General features: G+C 40.6%; 1 protein-coding gene across 1 annotated transcript in view; it reads left to right on the top strand.

Annotated features, from left to right (window-relative positions):
• pgm2 (phosphoglucomutase 2) overlaps window positions 1–20,405 on the top strand; it is a 79,486-nt gene that overhangs the window by 35,811 nt on the left and 23,270 nt on the right. The window contains exons 8-11 of the mRNA XM_069924969.1: window positions 5,181–5,278; window positions 11,466–11,646; window positions 14,856–14,949; window positions 16,162–16,291. Of these exons, the coding sequence (XP_069781070.1) occupies window positions 5,181–5,278; window positions 11,466–11,646; window positions 14,856–14,949; window positions 16,162–16,291 (503 nt within the window). The remainder of the gene's footprint in view (window positions 1–5,180; window positions 5,279–11,465; window positions 11,647–14,855; window positions 14,950–16,161; window positions 16,292–20,405) is intronic.

Genomic DNA, 20,405 nt, shown 5'->3' with positions numbered 1-20,405 from the left:
ACATTCAGCTCAGTTCTGATGTTGTAGTATGGCTGACATTCACCTCCAGACCATCCTTCATTCACATTCTTGATGACCTTCTGTAGAACTGTGTCCTTTTCTGTTTCAGCTGCGATCTGCTTGGATTTCATGTCAGATACAGGAAGAGATTTGGTGATCAAGTTCACATGGAGATTTACATCTGTCTCTGGAACTCTCATTGTGTGCTTCACTCTGCATCGTTGCCCTGGATAACACATCAGCTAGCACAATAAGTTTCCCTGGTGTATACACCAATTCAAAGTCATAATGTTGTAGCTTAATCATCAGTCTTTGGATGCTTGACCACATTTCACTGAGATTTTTTTCTTGATTATCATTATTAATAGCTTATGATCTGTCTCTGCCACAAATGTTGGTAGACCATACACAAAATTGGAATTTCACAAGTCCATAGACTAGACCTAGACACTTTTTCTCGATCTGTGCATATGAACTTTCCTTGATGCAAATGCTACTGGTCTCCCAATTTTATTATATAGTCTGAAATAGTACATCACCTATTCCTTCATTTGAAGCATCTGTAAATATTTTCATCCTTCTGAATGTGACAAAGAATGACAAAAGTACTGGTTCTGTAGTTAGAATAGCCTTCAGTTGTTCCCATTCTTCTTCATGGTTGGCTGTCCACTTTAATTCACATTTGTCCTGCAATAACTTCCTCAGGTACATTGATTTGGAAGACTGGTTTGGTATGAATTTTCCAATAAAACTGATTATTCCCAGCACTCTCAATATGCCTTTTTTGTCACTGGATCTGGGCATCTCTAAAATTGCTTACACTGCTTTTGTCTGGCTTCACACCTGCCTCTGACAGTTTATCTCCCAGTAAGGTGATTTCCTTCACACCAAACTGACATTTTTCTCTGTTTAACTTTAATCTATATTTCTAGATGCATTGTAGCACTTTGAGCCTCTCGTTGTGTTGTTTTTTTGTGGATCCCCATAGGATCATGTCATCCATGTATACACGTACCCCATTTATGCCTTCTATGATGTCCTTTGGAACATTTGCACAGCTAAGTAAATTCCAAAAGGCATCCTTGGACGACTATTGGCCAAATGGTGTATTAGTTGTACAGTATTTTGTGCTATCTTCATGCAGTTTTATTTGCCAGAGCCCTGGGATGTGTCTGATTTAGTGAAAAACTTTGCACCAGCCATCTCACTTGGAATTTCATCCCTGGTTGAAATCTGATAATGTTATGTCTTTATATTGGCATTTGGTGAGGTCACCGTGAGCAGGAAAGGGCTTTGGCAAATACTAGAGCGCATCGGATGTCCCCCAAAGTTCCTCAACATGATTATCCAACTGCACGAAAACCAACAAGGTCGGGTCAGATACAGCAATGAGCTCTCTGAACCCTTCTCCATTAACAATGGCGTGAAGCAAGGCTGTGTTCTCGCACCAACCCTCTTTTCAATCTTCTTCAGCATGATGCTGAACCAAGCCATGAAAGACCCCAACAATGAAGACGCTGTTTACATCCGGTACCGCACGGATGGCAGTCTCTTCAATCTGAGGCGCCTGCAAGCTCACACCAAGACACAAGAGAAACTTGTCCGTGAACTACTCTTTGCAGATGATGCCGCTTTAGTTGCCCATTCAGAGCCAGCTCTTCAGCGCTTGACGTCCTGCTTTGCGGAAACTGCCAAAATGTTTGGCCTGGAAGTCAGCCTGAAGAAAACTGAGGTCCTCCATCAGCCAGCTCCCCACCATGACTACCAGCCCCCCCACATCTCCATCGGGCACACAAAACTCAAAACGGTCAACCAGTTTACCTATCTCGGCTGCACCATTTCATCAGATGCAAGGATCGACAATGAGATAGACAACAGACTCGCCAAGGCAAATAGCGCCTTTGGAAGACTACACAAAAGAGTCTGGAAAAACAACCAACTGAAAAACCTCACAAAGATAAGCGTATACAGAGCCGTTGTCATACCCACACTCCTGTTCGGCTCCGAATCATGGGTCCTCTACCGGCACCACTTACGGCTCCTAGAACGCTTCCACCAGCGTTGTCTCCGCTCCATCCTCAACATCCATTGGAGCGCTCACACCCCTAACGTCGAGGTACTCGAGATGGCAGAGGTCGACAGCATCGAGTCCACGCTGCTGAAGATCCAGCTGCGCTGGATGGGTCACGTCTCCAGAATGGAGGACCATCGCCTTCCCAAGATCGTATTATATGGCGAGCTCTCCACTGGCCACCGTGACAGAGGTGCACCAAAGAAAAGGTACAAGGACTGCCTAAAGAAATCTCTTGGTGCCTGCCACATTGACCACCGCCAGTGGGCTGATAACGCCTCAAACCGTGCATCTTGGCGCCTCACAGTTTGGCGGGCAGCAGCCTCCTTTGAAGAAGACCGCAGAGCCCACCTCACTGACAAAAGGCAAAGGAGGAAAAACCCAACACCCAACCCCAACCAACCAATTTTCCCTTGCAACCGCTGCAATCGTGTCTGCCTGTCCCGCATCGGACTGGTCAGCCACAAACGAGCCTGCAGCTGACGTGGACTTTTTACCCCCTCCATAAATCTTTGTCCGCGAAGCCAAGGCAAAGAAAGAAAGATATTGGCATTCAAGTCCCTTGGGTCCATGCACACATTGTTTTTCTTTTGATACACACACCATTGAATTCACCCATTCTATGGGCTCCTCCACTTTATTTATGACCCCTAGTGGCGTCATTTGGTTGATTTCCTGCTTGAGCCTTTGAGTGGCTTTGGAACCTGCCTTGGGGCTGTACATCCTCATTTAACTGTAGCTTATAGGTGAATGGTAGAACCCTAAACCCTTTGAAGATGTCTGGAAATTGATCCAGTATTTCCTCTACACTGTTCAATGTATTGGTGCTGTTAAATGTGGTACGCCCTCTTGACTAGGCTTAAGTTTTCACATGCTTTGTCACCAAGCAGTGATTCATGTCCATCTGGGGCTACTGCATACCTGAGATGGTGCTCTTTATCTTTTGCTTTCACCTTGAGCAATGGTTCTCAACCTTTTTCTTTCCACTCTTATACCACTTTAAGTATTCCCTATGACATAGGTGCTCTGTGATTAGTCAGGGATTACTTAATGTGGGTGGAAACAAAAAGGTTGAGAACCACTAATCTTGAGTTTACAAGTACCTTTTGTGTCAATGCTCTTTGTCTATTGTAGGCTTTGAGCAGTACAGGATTTATATGAATTTATTGCTTTATCTTCATTGCCCTGATGTCATGTTCACTAATGAAATTGACCTTTGCCCCTGTGTACAGCTTGAAAGGAATATTTGTTCCATTTGTATGCAATGACACAGTTCACTTCATCCTTCTTGACTCTGTTCATGCTTGGCTGTTTAATGTCTGTTGGTTTATAGTCTTTCAGTACTAACCATGCCAATGAAGAGTGAGTGCATTACTGAGAGCAGTTTCTTTATAGTGTGCATGCTTTAACTTCTGTTTTGTTTCCCTTTAGAAAAACACTGCTTTGCAGAATGATTCTGCCCTTTGCACTTATAACAAGCTTTTCCGTAGGCTGGGTGGGCATTGTTTTGATGCATGTGGAGTGCCACATGTTTGCACTTGAATGTCTCTCCATCTTTTTGTCGTTTCCTATATCTTCTTTTGTTTGTGTCCAGACACTGTGGCTACGACTATGATTTCCTTTTCACTGGCTTTTGCACTATCACAGAAGTTGTGTGCTGCAGAGGTATTTCACTGGTTTGGCATATCTTCACAGCTACAGCTAATGCAAGTGCTGTCTCTCTCACCAACCGCTCTTTCACTTTCTCATCAATAATTCTGGACACAATTTGATCGCAGATCATTGAATCTTGCAGTGATCCAAAATTACATATTCTTTTAATTTCAAGTCTTTTTTTTAAAAGTATCAAAGATCTCTCTCTGCAGCTGTGTGCATGAGCAAAACACATACCTTTCAAAAGTTTCATTTTTCTTTGGTGAACAGTTTTCACCTTGTAGTGCCTCCACATCTGATGGAGGTGGGGCGACTGGTGCCACAGCACCACCCATCATAAATATGTGGCATAGCAATGGCCGTCTTCCCTACCCATAATCTCTCACGCAGGTGGAACCGCTCTGTGTTTCCCCACATAGTTCCAGCTGCGTGGGGTTTATGGGTAGGGAAGATGGCTATTGCTATGCTGCATTTTGAGCAGCAGAGAGTGGCCCCAGTGCAGAAGCAGCGAGCTGGGCTGTGACAGCCTACACCGACCATCCCCCGCCCCACTGCCTGAAGCCCCCCGCCCCGCTGCCCATCATACTGGGCAGGGGCAGCGGGGCGGGGGGATGGCGGGCAGCGAGGAGGGGTGGCGGGCAGCAAGGAGGGGTCTGTCAGGTCATGTGGCGGGGATCTGGCAGGCAGCAGGGTCACCGGTTGATAGTCATCAGCCCGGCTGCACATTCATGTGCTTCAGTGGAGCCCAGCAATCCACCGATTATCCCTCCCGGAGGATGGTTGGGTCAGAGGCAAGTTCGACACATTCAGGTGGGTACCTCATCAGCCACATAGGGGTAGAATATGCGACTTTACTTTGAAGTACTCTGGCCACACTGCATGCTCCTGGTGTTTCTTCCACCCCTAGTACTATGAGATGTTTCTTTTATTGCAATAAAGAAACCTGGGTTCTTTTAAACAACTATATTTAGCTATAGAACTCATTCATAACAGTGTAGCGGAATCCATCTTGAATCCACCAGAGCTGCAAAAAACTAGTCTCTGACTCCCTCTGGTGGTCAGGAGAATGACTAGCACTCTATCACTGCAGGTTGGTTTTGAGATTTTTGATGAAACAAATGAGGCTGTATCAGGGCCCATATTAGATTAGGAGTGCAAGATTTTGAACTTACAATGCAAAACTTGCCTCAGGTTTATTTAGTTTGGTTATAGTTGTACATGAATATTATTGCCAAGTGCATTCTGACATTGAAAAAGACACTTTAACAAATTGCCTTCAAATTTGAGTGATTTATAATTTTCTACCTATTTGAACGTGTGTTGTGCAATTTTACCATCGCAGAAAATACAGCTGTCAAATCTACTATTTAGTTAACTTGTGGAAACTACCTACTAAACAGTGCTAAAAAGCTACCTGAGCACAGACCCTCAATTAATGCATTTCCATCGTTTTCAGGAATTATCTTTTGCTCTCGCTGACAAGGAAGGAGCCACAGTTATTTTAGCAAATGATCCAGATGCTGATCGTCTTGCTGTGGCTGAAAAGCAAGAAGGGTAAGCAACTTGTTCATACGTAAATTATCATTGAATTACGGCAGGACTCCATAGCATGCTGTATTGCTCTTTTTCTAAAATTTTCAGATAGATTTCCAAATGCATAATTTATCCATTTAAGATGAATTCTGATCATTGCATGGGAATAATTAATGATGTGAGATTTAGTAAAACTATTCAATAACAAAAGTCTGGGGGAAAGGTGCCCCATTTAAAAAGAATCATTAAGGTACCTTGATTATATTATTTGAGGACATTTAGTAGGAACATGCTGATATATCAATGGAATATAGAAAGATCTACCACTGGAAATTTTTAAGACAGTCCTCTTTAATTACTACAGTAAAATCCCTATTATCCTGATTTCAAGAAATTGGTAGCCTCGAGCAACTAACATAAAAAAATCAGAGAATAAATAGTTAAAAAATACAAACAGTTAAAATTGGCGTCCTCTAGCTGTTAGTTCTCCAATCCATGCAACTTGTATTCTCAAGCAACCGGAAAATTCATTTTTCTGGCATCTACCAATTGCTATAGGTGATGGAGACAGGGGTTTTGTTGTATTCAGCTTTCAGACCCTTGTTCGAAAAAAAATCGCAAAACTTGTCTATTGCTGTGCAGATAAATTGCGTGTTTTATAAATAGTAAAATATCAATAGTGCTTTCAGTATGTTTTAAGCTTTTTACTGCACACTAACTGCCATAAGATCGTTTTCGATGTATTGAACTCCTTTCTCTTCTTCAGGAGTTCAAAACTTGTGTCTTTTTAGTTCGCAGTCTTTTGTACTCTCGTTACACGTCTTCATCCCTCAGTCTATTTTGTAATTGTTCTGCAAATTTTCGTGCTTCCTCTGGATCCGAGAATAGCCTGTTTTGTTGTCCTGGAATAAATATTTTCAATACCGCTGGATGCTTTAGTATAAATTTATACCCTTTCTTCCATAAAATCGCCTTTGCTGTATTGAACTCCTTTCTCTTCTTCAGGAGTTCAAAACTTATATCTGGATAAATGAAGATTTTTTGCCCTTTGTACTCCAGTGGCTTGTTGCCCTCTCTTACTTTTTCCATTGTCTTCTCCAGTACCTTTTCTCTTGTAGTATATCTTAGGAATTTTACTAAAATAGATCTTGGCTTTTGTTGTGATTGTGGTTTAAAGGCCACTGCTCTATGTGCCCTTTCTATTTCCATTTCTTGCTGTAGTTCTGGACATCCTAGGATCCTGGGGATCCAATCTTTTATAAACTCTCTCATATTCTTGCCTTCTTCATCTTCCTTAAGGCCCACTATCTTTATGTTATTTCTTCTGTTACAATTTTCCATTATATCTATTTTCTGAGCTAACAGTTCTTGTGTCTCTATAACTTTTTTATTAGATTCCTCTAATTTCTTTTTTAAGTCCTCTACCTCCATTTCTACTGCTGTTTCCCGCTCTTCCATCTTGTCCATTCTCTTTCCCATTTCTGTTAAGGTCATATCTATTTTACTCATTTTCTCTTCTGTATTGTTTATTCTTCTTAAATCATTAAATTCTTGCGCTTGCCATTCTTTAAATGACTCCATGTATTCTTTAATAAGAGAAAGTATATCCTTTATCTTGCCTTTCCCTTCTTCTATTTCTCTGTACTCTTCCTCTTCCTCTTCTTCTTCCTCTGGGTTGGCCATCTGTTGTTTCTTTGTTGCCCTTTTCTTCTCTTCTTTCTTGTTTTCGTTGTCTTCTATGTTCTCCTCTTGCTGCAGGTGTTCTGCAGCTGTCATTGCCGGCTGTGGAGATCGACTCCCCAGCTGGTCACCCCTCCCGTCAGTGTGTTTTTTTGCATGCGCGGTTGCGCACTTTTATTCGGCTCAGCGAGCCATTTTTGTAGTCCACTTTCTACCGACCTGAGGGAGCGGGTTTCTCTCTCCACCGCGGGCCTCTTCGAACAGGTAAGGCCTTCTCCTTCTTCTTCCGTTGTCTTCTCTTCCTCTCTTCTTACCGTTGATTTCAATTTTTCTTTTTTCGTCGCCATCTTCTTTCCACCTTTATACTCACTTTTCTTTAATTTTTATTTTTGTGCCTTTGTGTTTTCCTTTGTTTTTTCCGACTTTTCTGGAGCGGGCTGGAGTTCACCGTCCGGCCACTACTCCATCACGTGACTCCCCCTCTACTGCACACTAACTGGATGCGATATATTTCTGTAGCAAGAATTAGCAATTTTTTTTGAGGCACTTTGTTTCATCTGAGTTTCTCTCTGGGATGGTTGTGAATATACTGAATTATTATTGAATCCTGTGGGATGTGGAACACACAAAGGATTTCCACAATCGTAATCTTCTAAATTAAGGTTTTAAAAAGTTTTATTAGCAACTTGTCAACTGCTTGTAGCTGTGACAAGTCCAGGTATACAAACAGGACAATTTTCATGCACGTTGAGTTTTGATTAATACAAGTATCTGTTCTATTCCAAAGGTATTCCAATTTTTCATGATTTGAGTTTTTTGATAGCTTACTGGGGAAAGCAGTCCAGGAGGATTGAGGTGATTGATATTGGTCCTTTTAAAGCTGAAGATCTTGTTCAGATAATTGGCTCTCTCAATTTGAAATTAAGAGTTGCATCAAGTTGACTGGAGTGGGGAAGAGAAGGTAGGGATCCCTATTTGGTTAAGGGGGAGCAGGATAGGGATAATGCTCAAGAAATTTCTAGTTGCAACAACCTGGTGATCAACTCAAATGCAAGCCCTTTTACCCAAGACTTGCATGAACAAGCTTGTTTCTGCATTAGCCAAGGTGGTGTTTAGGCACGCATCTTGTACTTTGGATGCCAATATCCATGTTTTGGCATTTGTACGTCAGTACATGTGCAGGAAGAAAATGGTTATTTGCAATCTATCCAGTAAGACTCCTATTTCATAGAAAGTACATCTGCCACATTTAATGTATTATGTGCTAACATTTCTGAGCTAAAATATTTAATTAGTTTTGCTAAAGGCAAAGTTTTCAAATAGATTGATGATTTGGCTTTAATATATTTGATAACATATTGTATATTTTGGCCTACAAGTCGACTGACAGATAGGTCGACCCAACTATTTTAGCCTATTTTGAAGGTTTTATGTTATACCTGGCATATAAATTGACTCACTTTTTTTGGGCTGTCAGGGCCTTCCAAGAACAACCCAACAAATTTTAAAAACTGCCAATCACAAGTAACAAAGCTATGAACTAAGTAAGTTTTTTTTAAAAAAAAACCTTGGCCTACCAGACAGCAGGGTGACGAACCACAGAGCTGGAGTGGAAAAATCATGCTCCTGACGGGAGCAGGAATTTCTGACTACGAGGCAGGAATGGCAATGGCGACCTCAAAATCCCAAGTAAAGAGCGATTATGGCGGCGCCCAGCAGTGGGGAGATGTCGGGGGGTTATCAGCTCAGGAAGAGGGGAGGTGCTTTCAGCATCGCCTTATATGCCGAATCAACGTCAATCTGGTTTTAAGGTCTCAAGAGCATATCCAGCATACAATTTGCCTTGAGAATTTTTTTTAAGGTTTCACGACTCAACTTGTACACTGAAATATACGGAAAACCGTTGTAAAAGAATAGGTTTTTTGTGGGTTTTTTAAATAAATTACTTGTTCTACTGCAAGAAGTTAGATTTTTGTTGCCTCATTATCATTTTCATGAAAGATCTAGGTCTTAAAATTTCATTAGAGATATTGGAGGATGGGACTTAATGCAGATTTCTGTTTCTACACTATTTCTTTGTTAATGGCAAGCCCATGGGTTAATCTTAAACATGATGCTATCCTGAATTGTGAATGAGAACAGAAAATGCTGGAAATACTCAGCAAGTCAGGCAGCATCTGTGGAAATCGAAACAAAGTTAACATTATATTGGGTTTATAGGTTAGTTGACCACCTTAGAATGCTACTTGTGTAAAATTAAGTAGTAGTACCAGCAGAAGTTGATGGACATGTGGGAAGAAATTTTTTTTAAAATGTATGATAAGTGCATGCAAATTGTTGTTTGGCAGGGCTGAAGAGCTTACTTCTGTGCTGTTATCTCTGAATGACTCTAGCTTTTGGATAGGTTTTGATGACTTTCCCATTTTAAGACTGCCTGACCTCCTGAATTTTTATTGTAGATTTCTGGAATTTTAATTTTGTTTTTAATTTTTATTTACTGAAATGTTCTTTATTGGAGAGTTCCAAAACACTTTTTATTCCTGTCCCATAAAAAATTGGCTATGCAGATATATATGTGCAATCAACAGGAACCCTTTCATAAAATTTTGTGGAACTTGCATGATTGATTATTCATTCAGTTGCATTGTAGTATTTCCATTTCAAGTTCTTAAGAAAGATCAAGCTGTTAGTTTTCTGAGTTGGTTACAGTTAAGGCTGGGTCACTTTGGAAAATAGTGTGATACCTGTTAATTTAATGTTAGGTAATTTAATGATGGACATTGCTGTTTTTCCAGTTGTTGCCAGGTATCTTTATTCTCCAAGATTTCTTTGTCATTTAATGGTACTTAATGTGTAATATTACATGTAATTGTTTTCTGCCTGCCGTAAGGCAAAGATGTTCCCAGCGCACCTTAAGTAAGAGAAGCAAAATAGAATTCCTTCAGAGGCTGAGTATCTGCTGCTCAATTCATCGATAACCTGAGATCAAGATAAAAACCTCCAACACGATCAGGAAGCCATCAGTACTTGTTGTAAGGGGTTCATGTGGATCCCACAGGTTAAAAACCAGACCAAAATCAAGGTACAAAGCACAAGTTTATTTTGGGGATGCAGATGAAGCAACAGGGTCAAAATGCTAAATGAACCAAACTACACAAGGGGTGAATTTACACTTCAATAACGAGGGAGAAACTGGGGAAATGACTTTAATACACATACAATTAACAGTCAGAATCAAGGTGATACTATGTGCCCCCACCCCTTGACCGGCATGGACACTGCTCTTGCTACCTAACCTCAGGACTCAACCCAACCCTGTGTGAAAGGTGAATCTCACATGCCATGAGGGGTCAAAAAGAGAACAAAAGGAGAACACAGTCCTTTATAGCCCTGCAGCAGGTACTGGAGGGGGGAGGGGGGGTTGGGGGGGGAGGGGCAATCACTCAGGGCAGGCTGGGCCCCATTGGCTGCTGTGGCCAATGGCTCAAAGTCAAGTGCAGGGGTTAGCCTAGGTGATTCATCTGGGTCAATTAGGTGAAGGTCAGGGCTGAGTCCAGGCAGGACCTGATAATTTAAATGGGCCAATCTCAAAGGTCACCTTGATGGCTTGGGGTGAGCCTGACCTTGATTGGCATGCGATGTGCCCTTCGAATAGGAGCGCAGTAGCGCTACCATGTGGTGGCTGCGGCCTCTCCATTACAGCACCCTAGGCCCTTTGGGAGCCCTTCTTGACCTCAGCATCCTCTCAAATCCCTGCTCCAATACCTGGTTCCCATGAGCCAATCTCCCACAGCCTGTGCGGGTCCCTTGGCTGCATCGCCCTCAGCTGTGTGGGTTGCAGTGGCACAGCCACTGCTACTCATTCTCAATGGTGGGGTTTTTTTCCCCCATTTCTGGTGCCTTGTGCCAGTTGGGTGCTCTCCTGGAGTCTGCAAACCCTTGTGTCTGCTGCCCAGGTGTTGCCATTTTGAACACAGACCTGTGCAGTTGCAAGATTTTACTTACAAATACCATTAGCTACTTTAACAGGCCATTTAAAGCCCGTACAGAACTACTGACATTAGGACCAAGTAGTTGAACCCTTTAGAGCAGCATTATCTCCACTCTCCTAGTCTGCACCAATGGCAGTAGTGCCATTGGTTTTTTTAAATCAGTGCCATTTTTTTTTCAAAATGCTAACATGGTCTGATTTCCCAATGTTTACCTGGCTTTTGCAATGAAAGAAAAATATGCTTTATTTGGGACTCTTGTTGCCCAGCAAAGTCATTGTGCTTCTCTTTTACTGCCTTGCCTCATCAGACATTTGGAACAAAGAAGTGAGCTTTACCAAAAGCACCAGTAATTCTGATTTAGTTATTTTCAGTTGATTTGGAACAATTGGTGTTATGTGTTTTAGTAGTGAAGGTCTGGGATGATTTGTGAATGTCCATTATTTTTATTGCCCTTTTCTATATCTTAATGCTTTGACAGCTGAAAAACTGAAATGTCCAGCATTTGAACTTATTTGAGATTTTTTTTTTGCTCTTAGTGGACTATGGAAAGTATTTTCTGGAAATGAATTGGGTGCCTTGTTGGGTTGGTGGATTTTTACTTGCTGGAAGAAGCAAAATCCAGAGTCCTCCAGTCTGAAAAATGTATATATGTTATCAAGTACAGTCTCTTCAAAAATTCTCCAGGCAATTGCACTAAAGGAAGGATTTAATTTTGAGGTAAATAATGTATTTTTTAAAAAATTATCTATTAGTTATATTTAGATAACCTAATTAAGTACATTTTGATTTTTTTTAAGTTTCTGTTAATTTTTAAAAAATATTGAAGTCCTTCACATGAAGACCGTGCACAAACTAGCCTCTTCTGAACTACAGTAAAATCCCCCATTATCTGCCACCTATGAGAATCGCAGATATCAGGTATGCAAATTTTGCAGTTTGACAGACTCACTCTTGCAATGCCTAACTAACTAATACACCTGCATTAAGGATGCATCGTTTAAAACACAAAAGGCAGTACAAATTGAAAAGTAACTGGGGAAAAAAATCAATATTGTAGTCTTTAATTATATAAAGTTCACTTTAATCAAGTAATTCCCGTAATTTACAAAATTTAAATTTGACATCTCAGTCGCTGGCGCTGTAACAGTGTGGCGCTAACCATTATACTAACCATGCTGCTGTCACAATTAACTCCTCCCCTAAGTTTTCAGATAAAGCCTTACAAAAATATATCTAATACTAGTAAAAAGAAAGATTCCTACTTGACAGGGATAGGGAGACACTTTGGGAGAGTCGCCGCAGCAATGAGCTGGCTCTTCATCCTGATGTCCTGGTCAGGCCCTTGGTTTAACTTGACTCACCACCAGGCAAGTGTCTTGGTCAGACCCTCAGCACACCTTCCTTGTGCTGATAATGCAACTCGCCTCCATGCAAGTGGAGACAGTGAAAAGAATTGCGTGCATTGAGGGGCATTACACATTCAGTGCGGCAAACCTGCGCATGTCCAACAAATTCTCAGGAATCCCCTGAGGGTTCCATTAGCCCAGTCATATTTATTTGAAAATCTGTTATTTATTTCCTCAGTTTTTTTTGCAGTTGTTTGAGTTTATTTTATTGAATGCTGGATAAAGGAGATTTTGCTGTATACTGTAAAGAAATCATTTGTATCTTTGTAGATAACATCATATTATTTGCAAGTTTTCAATGAAAATATTTTGTACACTCAACTATTTTAAATCATTACTGCTTTATGTATTCAAAACATATTGAATGCAATTAATATTTATTTTGTCATCTGGCTTCATCGTTTGCTTGTTATTATCAAACTTATGAATGTTGTGCTTTCTGCAGAGGCTACCGGACATGCACAGGACTATGAGTTATTAACCAAAGGAAGGCTTTTCCGAGATATCACTTTATTTGTATTAAATTGAGAAATTTAATTCAATGAACCAGGTTTTTTTTTTCAGAATTGCTAGCTTTTACCTATTATCTGGATATTAGTTTGGTACTTGTGAATGCAGTTAATAACATAGAATTCTACTCAAATGTGGAATTTATTTTAAATGACATCCCTGCTGTGTTATTGGAATGCCACTCTCAAATTCTCTATCAGACCAAGCTGGATCTCATTCAGTAGCTCCATTGATTTCAATGGGAAGAAATACCATAAAACTCCAGTAATTTGTCACCTTGAGACTATATGATTTTTAAAAAATTTAGACACTTCACAGTAGCAGGCCATTTTGGCCCACAAGTCCATATTGTCCAATTTACATCCCATTAACTGACACCCACAGTACGTTTTGAACAGTGGGAGGAAACCAGAGCAGTTTTATTTGGTGTATTGGATATTAGTCCTATTAATACATCAGCAAACTTTCTATTTGTTGCTTCGGCATTGCATGGTAAAATAATAAATTCCTAGGGATCCAGGTGTCTTCAAAGTGAGTGCGAGAATGGGTTCTGGGAATTGATGTTGAAGTGTCAGGTTTTCCAAACAGATTATCAATGTTTTCCTGTGGTTAGTAAATAAACAGTTAATTTCCTTGCTACATGCTCTATGTTGATTTAAATGTGATTGATTTAATAATTGTACTCTTGCATCTTTGTTGTGCTTTAACATTTTAAATAATTTAAAATATTGTCATTTTTATTAATAGTTTCCCAATGTTTTTGAATGTCAAAGATATTGGTAAATGTTCATTCTCAGCAGCTTTAACTATAGCAAGCTTGAGGACTAGCCTTGCCACCTTTCCAGCAACCTAGGAGCTGAAGCCCACAGTTGTGTTGTGCCTTGCTGGGAGATGGCTTTCCAGCAGAGGCCTCTGACTCTAACAAGTAAAAGCCAAGTCAAAGGTCTAAAGTGTAATCCTCGACTTTCAACCTATGCAAGTTTTGTCCACCTGCACAAACAACCAAGATTTTTTTGTCTTTATTAAAACTACTGTACAAGTACATTTTTTGTATTAAAAATACGGTATACAGTGGTCCCTGTCGGCAGGTCGTGGTCCCCAGTTCTCGACTTGTGACCAATCCCCGAGTTGCAACCAATTCTCCGGTTCGACTGATGGTCGTATGTTGGGGACTACCTGTAATATGCTGGAGAATATTTCTTCATTCAATAAATTGGTATAGTATTTCAGGCTTTGTATTGAAAAATAAAATGGAGTTATGACTGCTGTGTAGCCTTTCCAAGATCGTGTTCTATGGCGAGCTCTCCACTGGCCATCGTGACAGAGGTGCACCAAAGAAGAGGTACAAGGACTGCCTAAAGAAAGCTCTTGGTGCCTGCCACATTGACCACCGCCAGTGGGCTGATCTCGCCTCAAACCGTGCATCTTGGCACCTCACAGTTCAGTGGGCAGAAACCTCCTTTGAAGAAGACCGCAGAGCCCACCTCACTGACAAAAGACAAAGGAGGAAAAACCCAACACCCAACCCCAACCCACCAATTTTCCGCTGCAACCATGTCTGCCTGTCCCACATCGGACTTGTCAGCCACAAATGAGCCTGCAGCTGACGTGGACATTACCCCTCCATAAATCTTCGTCCGCGAAGCCAAGCCAAAGAAAGAAGAAAGAAGCTCTTTCAATGCAATTTAGAACCCAGAATAAAGGAAATTGAATCTGTACTTTTTATAAGCATTAACAAAATTTGTGCATGTTTCATAATGTTTGCACAAATTTCTGCATGAATATACTCCCTCAATATAATAGAGCAGGTATTTGCCTAAAGCTAATAAATTCATTGATTGAATATGATGCTGAAATTGAAGAAGGTTACTAAATAGAATGCATAAAAATGTTAATTTTATTTTCCATTTCAATTCACTTAAAATGTTTAATTGTGAAAAGGTGATTTTTTTTTGTGTGTGTGTGTGTACTTGCAATCATAGCCATTCAGATAGTTTGCTTTTCTTTTAGGAAACCTTGACTGGCTTTAAATGGATGGGAAACAAAGCTAAAGAACTTATAGATAAGGGGAAAGTGGTGCTCTTTTCATTTGAAGAAGCAATTGGTGAGTTTTATTAAGCACCTGCCTTTTTATTTGCAGCGTAAAAATGAACACTACTGCATTGATACAGTTGCTACTGAAAAATGGCATATTCTATTAAAAATGTGCAATCAGAGTTTATCTGCTGTGTTAAACTTGCTTTAGGAGGGGTGGGGTATGAAGTTGTCCACATTTTCCAATGAATGAAGTTGTTGTGTAACCTCACGCTTGGCTGTCTGCACTAATTTGGTCTGTTGTTGTGGCTGAACAGTACTAATATTTTTAACCAAAACTCCTTGTTACTCATGCTCTGGTAAGCATTAATTTTGAACTCCATTTTATGTTTGTATTTTCCCTCCCTTCTGTAGCGAGTCATTCAGCACAAACCAGCCCTTTGTGAAGACTCTGCCTTCTAGATCGCCTTCCAAATTTCACTGCTGGATGATAAAGAATGCAACTTGCTATTTCCCTATAAACCTCTTCTTCAAACTATGCCCTTTAGTTGTAGATAATGCCATAGGGGAAAGGTTCTTATCTACTCTATCTAGGTCTTCATTGTTGATATCACTATTAGAACTACCCCTTCTCCTTCCTTTGGCCTCCTGGGCTCCAGGAAGAACATATCAAGCCTTTCCAGTGTCTCTTCATAACTGAAATATATTTCGCCCCAGGCAACATCCTTGTGAATCTCTTCTGCACCATCTCCCGTCCAATCACAACCTTCCTGTCATGTGGCAGCCAGATAATATTCAGCTGTTGCTTTATACTGTCATTCCATAACCTCCTGCTCTAGTATTCAATGCCCTGACCTGATGAGGAAACCATCCCTATTGCCATATGCTGCCACCTTCAGGGATCTTTGGATATAACCAAGGTCCTTTGGTTCCTCAATATTCCTTCGGGCTCTAACACTCACTCATGCTTTGTGTCCTCGTCTTATTTGGTATCGTCCTTCAGCAGAACAGCAACCAGACTTTGAAAAGCTATCTTAAGACTTTTCTTGATAGCTTTGACACACTTGAGTATTTCTGTTTAATTTGACTTTTACCATGTGGCGTTCTCATTTCAAATCTCCTCTTCCCCTAGCAATATTACATACTGAACTCAAACCTGAAGGTGTGACTCGTTGATCAATGTTATTTTTATTTCTGTGGACAGAGACGCCATTGTATTAAAAGTGGGTGTACTTGTTAGAAATGTGAATTGGGTTTATTAACTTTTTTTGGTTTTATTTAGGTTATATGTCCACTGAATTTGTCTTGGATAAAGATGGTGTGAGTGCTGGTGTTATTGTTGCAGAAATGGCCAGCTTTTTGGAATCCAAGAACATCACACTGTCCCATCAGCTCAAAGTGATTTACGAAGAGTAAGTAATAATGACACATCTTAAAATATTATTTTTTCTTTTTAGCTTAGCTGCAAATTTGATTGCTGCTTCATCATTGACAGACTTATTAATTGCTCCATTGAATTTTCAAATGTTAATTTGTTAACTGTTACTTTATTATTTCATAAACTAACATTTGATTTTTTTCAGACTTTAATTGTAACTAATTTTAAAATAAGTATTTCAAGACCAGCATAATTATATCAGAGATCAAAATCTCCAAAGTGAACAATCTCTAGAAAACTTCAGAATGCAATGCAGGATTTTCTAAGCATTTTGGAAGTTTGTGTATTGTAAATATCATGTATCACAAGTATATTGCCAGGAAGTTTATTGGGTTTGAACTTCAACTTGTGTATAAGCCAAAGTTGAGATGCGTTTTTTTTTACATTGTTTCTTAATATTAAGAATGCAGGACAGTAATATTTTCCACGTACACAGTAGCCACTAGAATGCATTGTTCACTCACTTTCTGCTTGCAATTTCTAATGGATTGATAAATGTTTAGTCTGAAATAGCATCTGCTTTTGGTACCAGCCACATTGATTTGCTAAACATCCATAATTGTGCTTGGCTGTTCATAACTACATTTACTCCATCCCTTTCAGACATCATGTATGCTTCATCACAGCTGTTTGAAATTTCCTCTCAGTATTTCATTTTGCTCCTTCGACACCAGACTATTAGTACACTTTGAAATACCTTGTTGAAGGGCTCAACCCTGAAACTTTAGTTATATATCTTTGCTTTATAAAGTATGCTGTTTGACCAGCTGATTTTCTCCAGCACTGTATTTTTACAGTATTTGCAGACTTTTGTTTCAATTTGAAATGATTGTAGTTAATCTTTACAATTCAAATTTTTTAAGTTTGTTAATTGCCCAAATTGTGGTATTTTTGGCCCTTTTCTGCCATCATAAACTCTGAGTAACCATGCTACCTTTCCACAGCCTGATACAGAGTATGAGTGCCTATGAAAGTGCAGTTTTGGATACTGTTTGACTCGCTGAGTTTCACCAACAGTTCTTTGCTCAAGATATTGTGGCTTTACTTTACTGAATGTCCCAAGAAGAACATTTTATTTATCATTCATTTTGAATTTTGACAATTGACGTCAAATCTTAAAATGGCCAGGAAAAAAGACACTAAAGTAGCAAATCTTCTTCTGGCTATCTGTCCCTTAGGGTCATGATGGTTCCTTTCAGACCGTTTGTGGGGTTTGATATGTGCATCCAGGAGTGATTGTACGGGCCGATCCTTGACAGGCCCTGCTTGCCACATACTTGGCAGGTGAGGCCTAGAGGGGCAACAGGGGCAGAATCTCTGTTGTGATATTTCCTGTGCCTTTCCTCTGTTGCCGCTTTGAGCTTGTTCTCAGCAGAATCCACACCTTTTCTGATGGGATCCCTCCAATGCGAGCGATCTGGAGTCATGTTGATGGGGCAATATCAGCTTTCTTGTGGCTCCTGTGCAGAACATCCTTATACTGTAGTCACTGGCCTCCTTGTTTTTGGGTACCATTGGGCAGTTGGTCATACAAGATGTCCTTGGGCACTTTTCTGTCAGGCACTCTGACAACATGTCCTGTCTAGTGCAGTTGGGCTGAAACTGTTAGCATTCCGGTTCGAGAAAGGACCTCGATATTGGAGACCTTGTCTCGCCAAGTGATCTTCATCGGAGAACGTAGGTGACGCTGCTGCAGTCGGTCAAGCTGACATAAGTGACTCTGATATGGACACTGTGGCCCACATCCATATGGCAAGGCTGATACGACAATGGCCCCCATATGCATTGCACTTGGTGGCCAACCTAATGTTCTGTGACCAAACCCGACCTTTCAGCTGACCAAAGGCAAAGCAGCCCTTTCTAGTTCTTGACTCAATCTCTACATCTAGAGAAGCTGAGGATGTTATTGTACTGCCCAGGTAGCAAAACTTGTTGGCAGCATTGAGACGAGTGTCATCAGTGAGGACAGTTGGTTCTTTGTAGCTTGAGCCAGGGGCCTGTTGGTACAAAACTTCCATCTTTTGCATGCTGATTGTCAAATGAAAATAAATTGTATGAAAATAGACAAATTGTATGAACTAAAACTTTTCCTCTGAAATGTTTTCAATAACTGGTCCAAATCAAGAAGCGTGGAAGAGAACAATATTTAAATCATGATTTTAAAAACAATGCCATATTTCTTGTATTGAGGAAGTGTAACTACTGGGATCAATCCAATGCAATGTTTCTTTATGGCATTACTATAAATAATGTACACAATGTTTTCAGGCCATGTTTCATTGAAAGTTCCCAGATTAACCCACTTTAGAGTTCTAACCTGATTCATTAACACTTTTCTCTCCACAAATGATCTGTACATTTTCAACAATCTTTAATCTTTATTTCAGATGCGCAGCATCTGTGATATTTCCCTTTTGAGCTTTTAAAGGCACAGCTATTAATGCCACAGTGCTATTCAGAAGCTAGGAACTTAATTCATAGAACCTAAAAATCTTCACCAGAATGTAGGCCTGACTTCAGCCTACAAAGTTGTGTCGACTTAATGACCTACTCAACCAACTGACAACAATATACCTATGCATAACCTTCCATTTCTTTTGGTTCCGTGTACCTATCTTATACTCTTGTAAAAGATCCTATTGTACCAGCTTTCACACCTTAATGCACTGAGTGCTTTCAGGATCTTCTATTTTGATTTCAAATTTCTAGCATCTGCGAGGTTTTGCTGTAAGAGTATCTGATTTCCATGTTCTTTTATTGAATGCAAAATTAAAGGTAGAAATGGCTTAACAAAAGCCCCTTTCACACTTGCAAGTGATCCCAGGAATCCAATGCCAATCGGCCTTTAAAGTGACAAGTGTAAAAGCAAAATCAGCTCATTGATGGCGTCAGATGACATCATCTCACACCAGGGATTGATGGCCTCGACCCCTTGTACAATCTCTGGTGTCTGCAATGCTGGCGTTGTGATCAGGCAAGTGTGAAATGGGTAATTTCATTGTGGGATTGAAATGACACCATTTTTTGCATGATCACGACAAGGTCTGGGTGGAAGTGAGCTGCTGACATGCTGGAGTGAAGTTAATCCAGACACACCTCCTCCATCTTTCCTCTGAAGTTAACAGGCACATTGGCTGAGCTTGTTGAGTACTGTGATTCACAAGATCAGAGTTTATTTGGGTTGACTTTAAAGAAGTTCAAATAAGTGAAAAAGGTTTAAATAGAACAAAAATAATGGCTTCTGCAAACTGGGGTGATAGGGAGATGCAGCAGCTTCTAACACTAATGTGGGAGAAAGCATCAGGTTATGAGTTGACGGGCACAATTAAGGATGGACGATTTTATTTTTTTTAATGAAGGAATTGCCTCAAAGCTCAGGGAACTGGGGTATAAAAGGGACAAGAGACAGGTTATCAACAAATTAAAAACATGAGGAGGCTGTACCAGGTCATGGACCATAATGGGAGGAGTGGCTGAGACCGCTGGGACTGGCCTTATTTTAATCTTATGACATCTGGGGTTCAATCAGGCAGGCAATACCACTTGCCATTGTGGGCAACCTTCAGGCTTTGGGGGGGAGCTGGGGGGGGGGGGGTGATGCGCAATCCCCTCACCCCAGTTTGCAACATGAGGAGGGTGAGGTGCGCAAACAGTATGCCACTTATTCCTCATCTCCTCCTGGTGCCTTCCCCTCCCCCAGTATCTCAACCTCTACCATTGCCTCATCTCCTGTCACTACCTTGGCTGATCAGCAGATGGCAACCGACCCAACACCAACTGACGATAATACAGGGATAACACCTCCTGCTGTACCAAGAGCTGGTAATACTCATAATTAATCTGTTCAAAGAAATTTCTTGTTTGAATTAAAGGTGAGGGTATGGAATTTACTTCACATACTTGTCTCACCAATATCTGGAGGCTGAGACGTAACAAGCCCACGAAGCAGCAGGAGGTGGTAAATGAGATGCGTGTGCTCTTAGCTGAAATAGACCAGATGGACTATGAAAGAGAATGAGACACAAGGGAGAGGCAGGATGAGACGTTGCAGAGGCTGATGCAGGAGCAATGGATGGCACTGCAACAAG

The sequence above is a fragment of the Narcine bancroftii genome, chromosome 3 (genome assembly GCF_036971445.1).
Source record: "Narcine bancroftii isolate sNarBan1 chromosome 3, sNarBan1.hap1, whole genome shotgun sequence".
In the NCBI taxonomy this organism is placed as follows: domain Eukaryota; kingdom Metazoa; phylum Chordata; class Chondrichthyes; order Torpediniformes; family Narcinidae; genus Narcine; species Narcine bancroftii.
The sequence above is the reverse complement of the archived record's forward strand: the minus strand, read 5'-3'. Positions and strand labels throughout refer to the sequence as shown.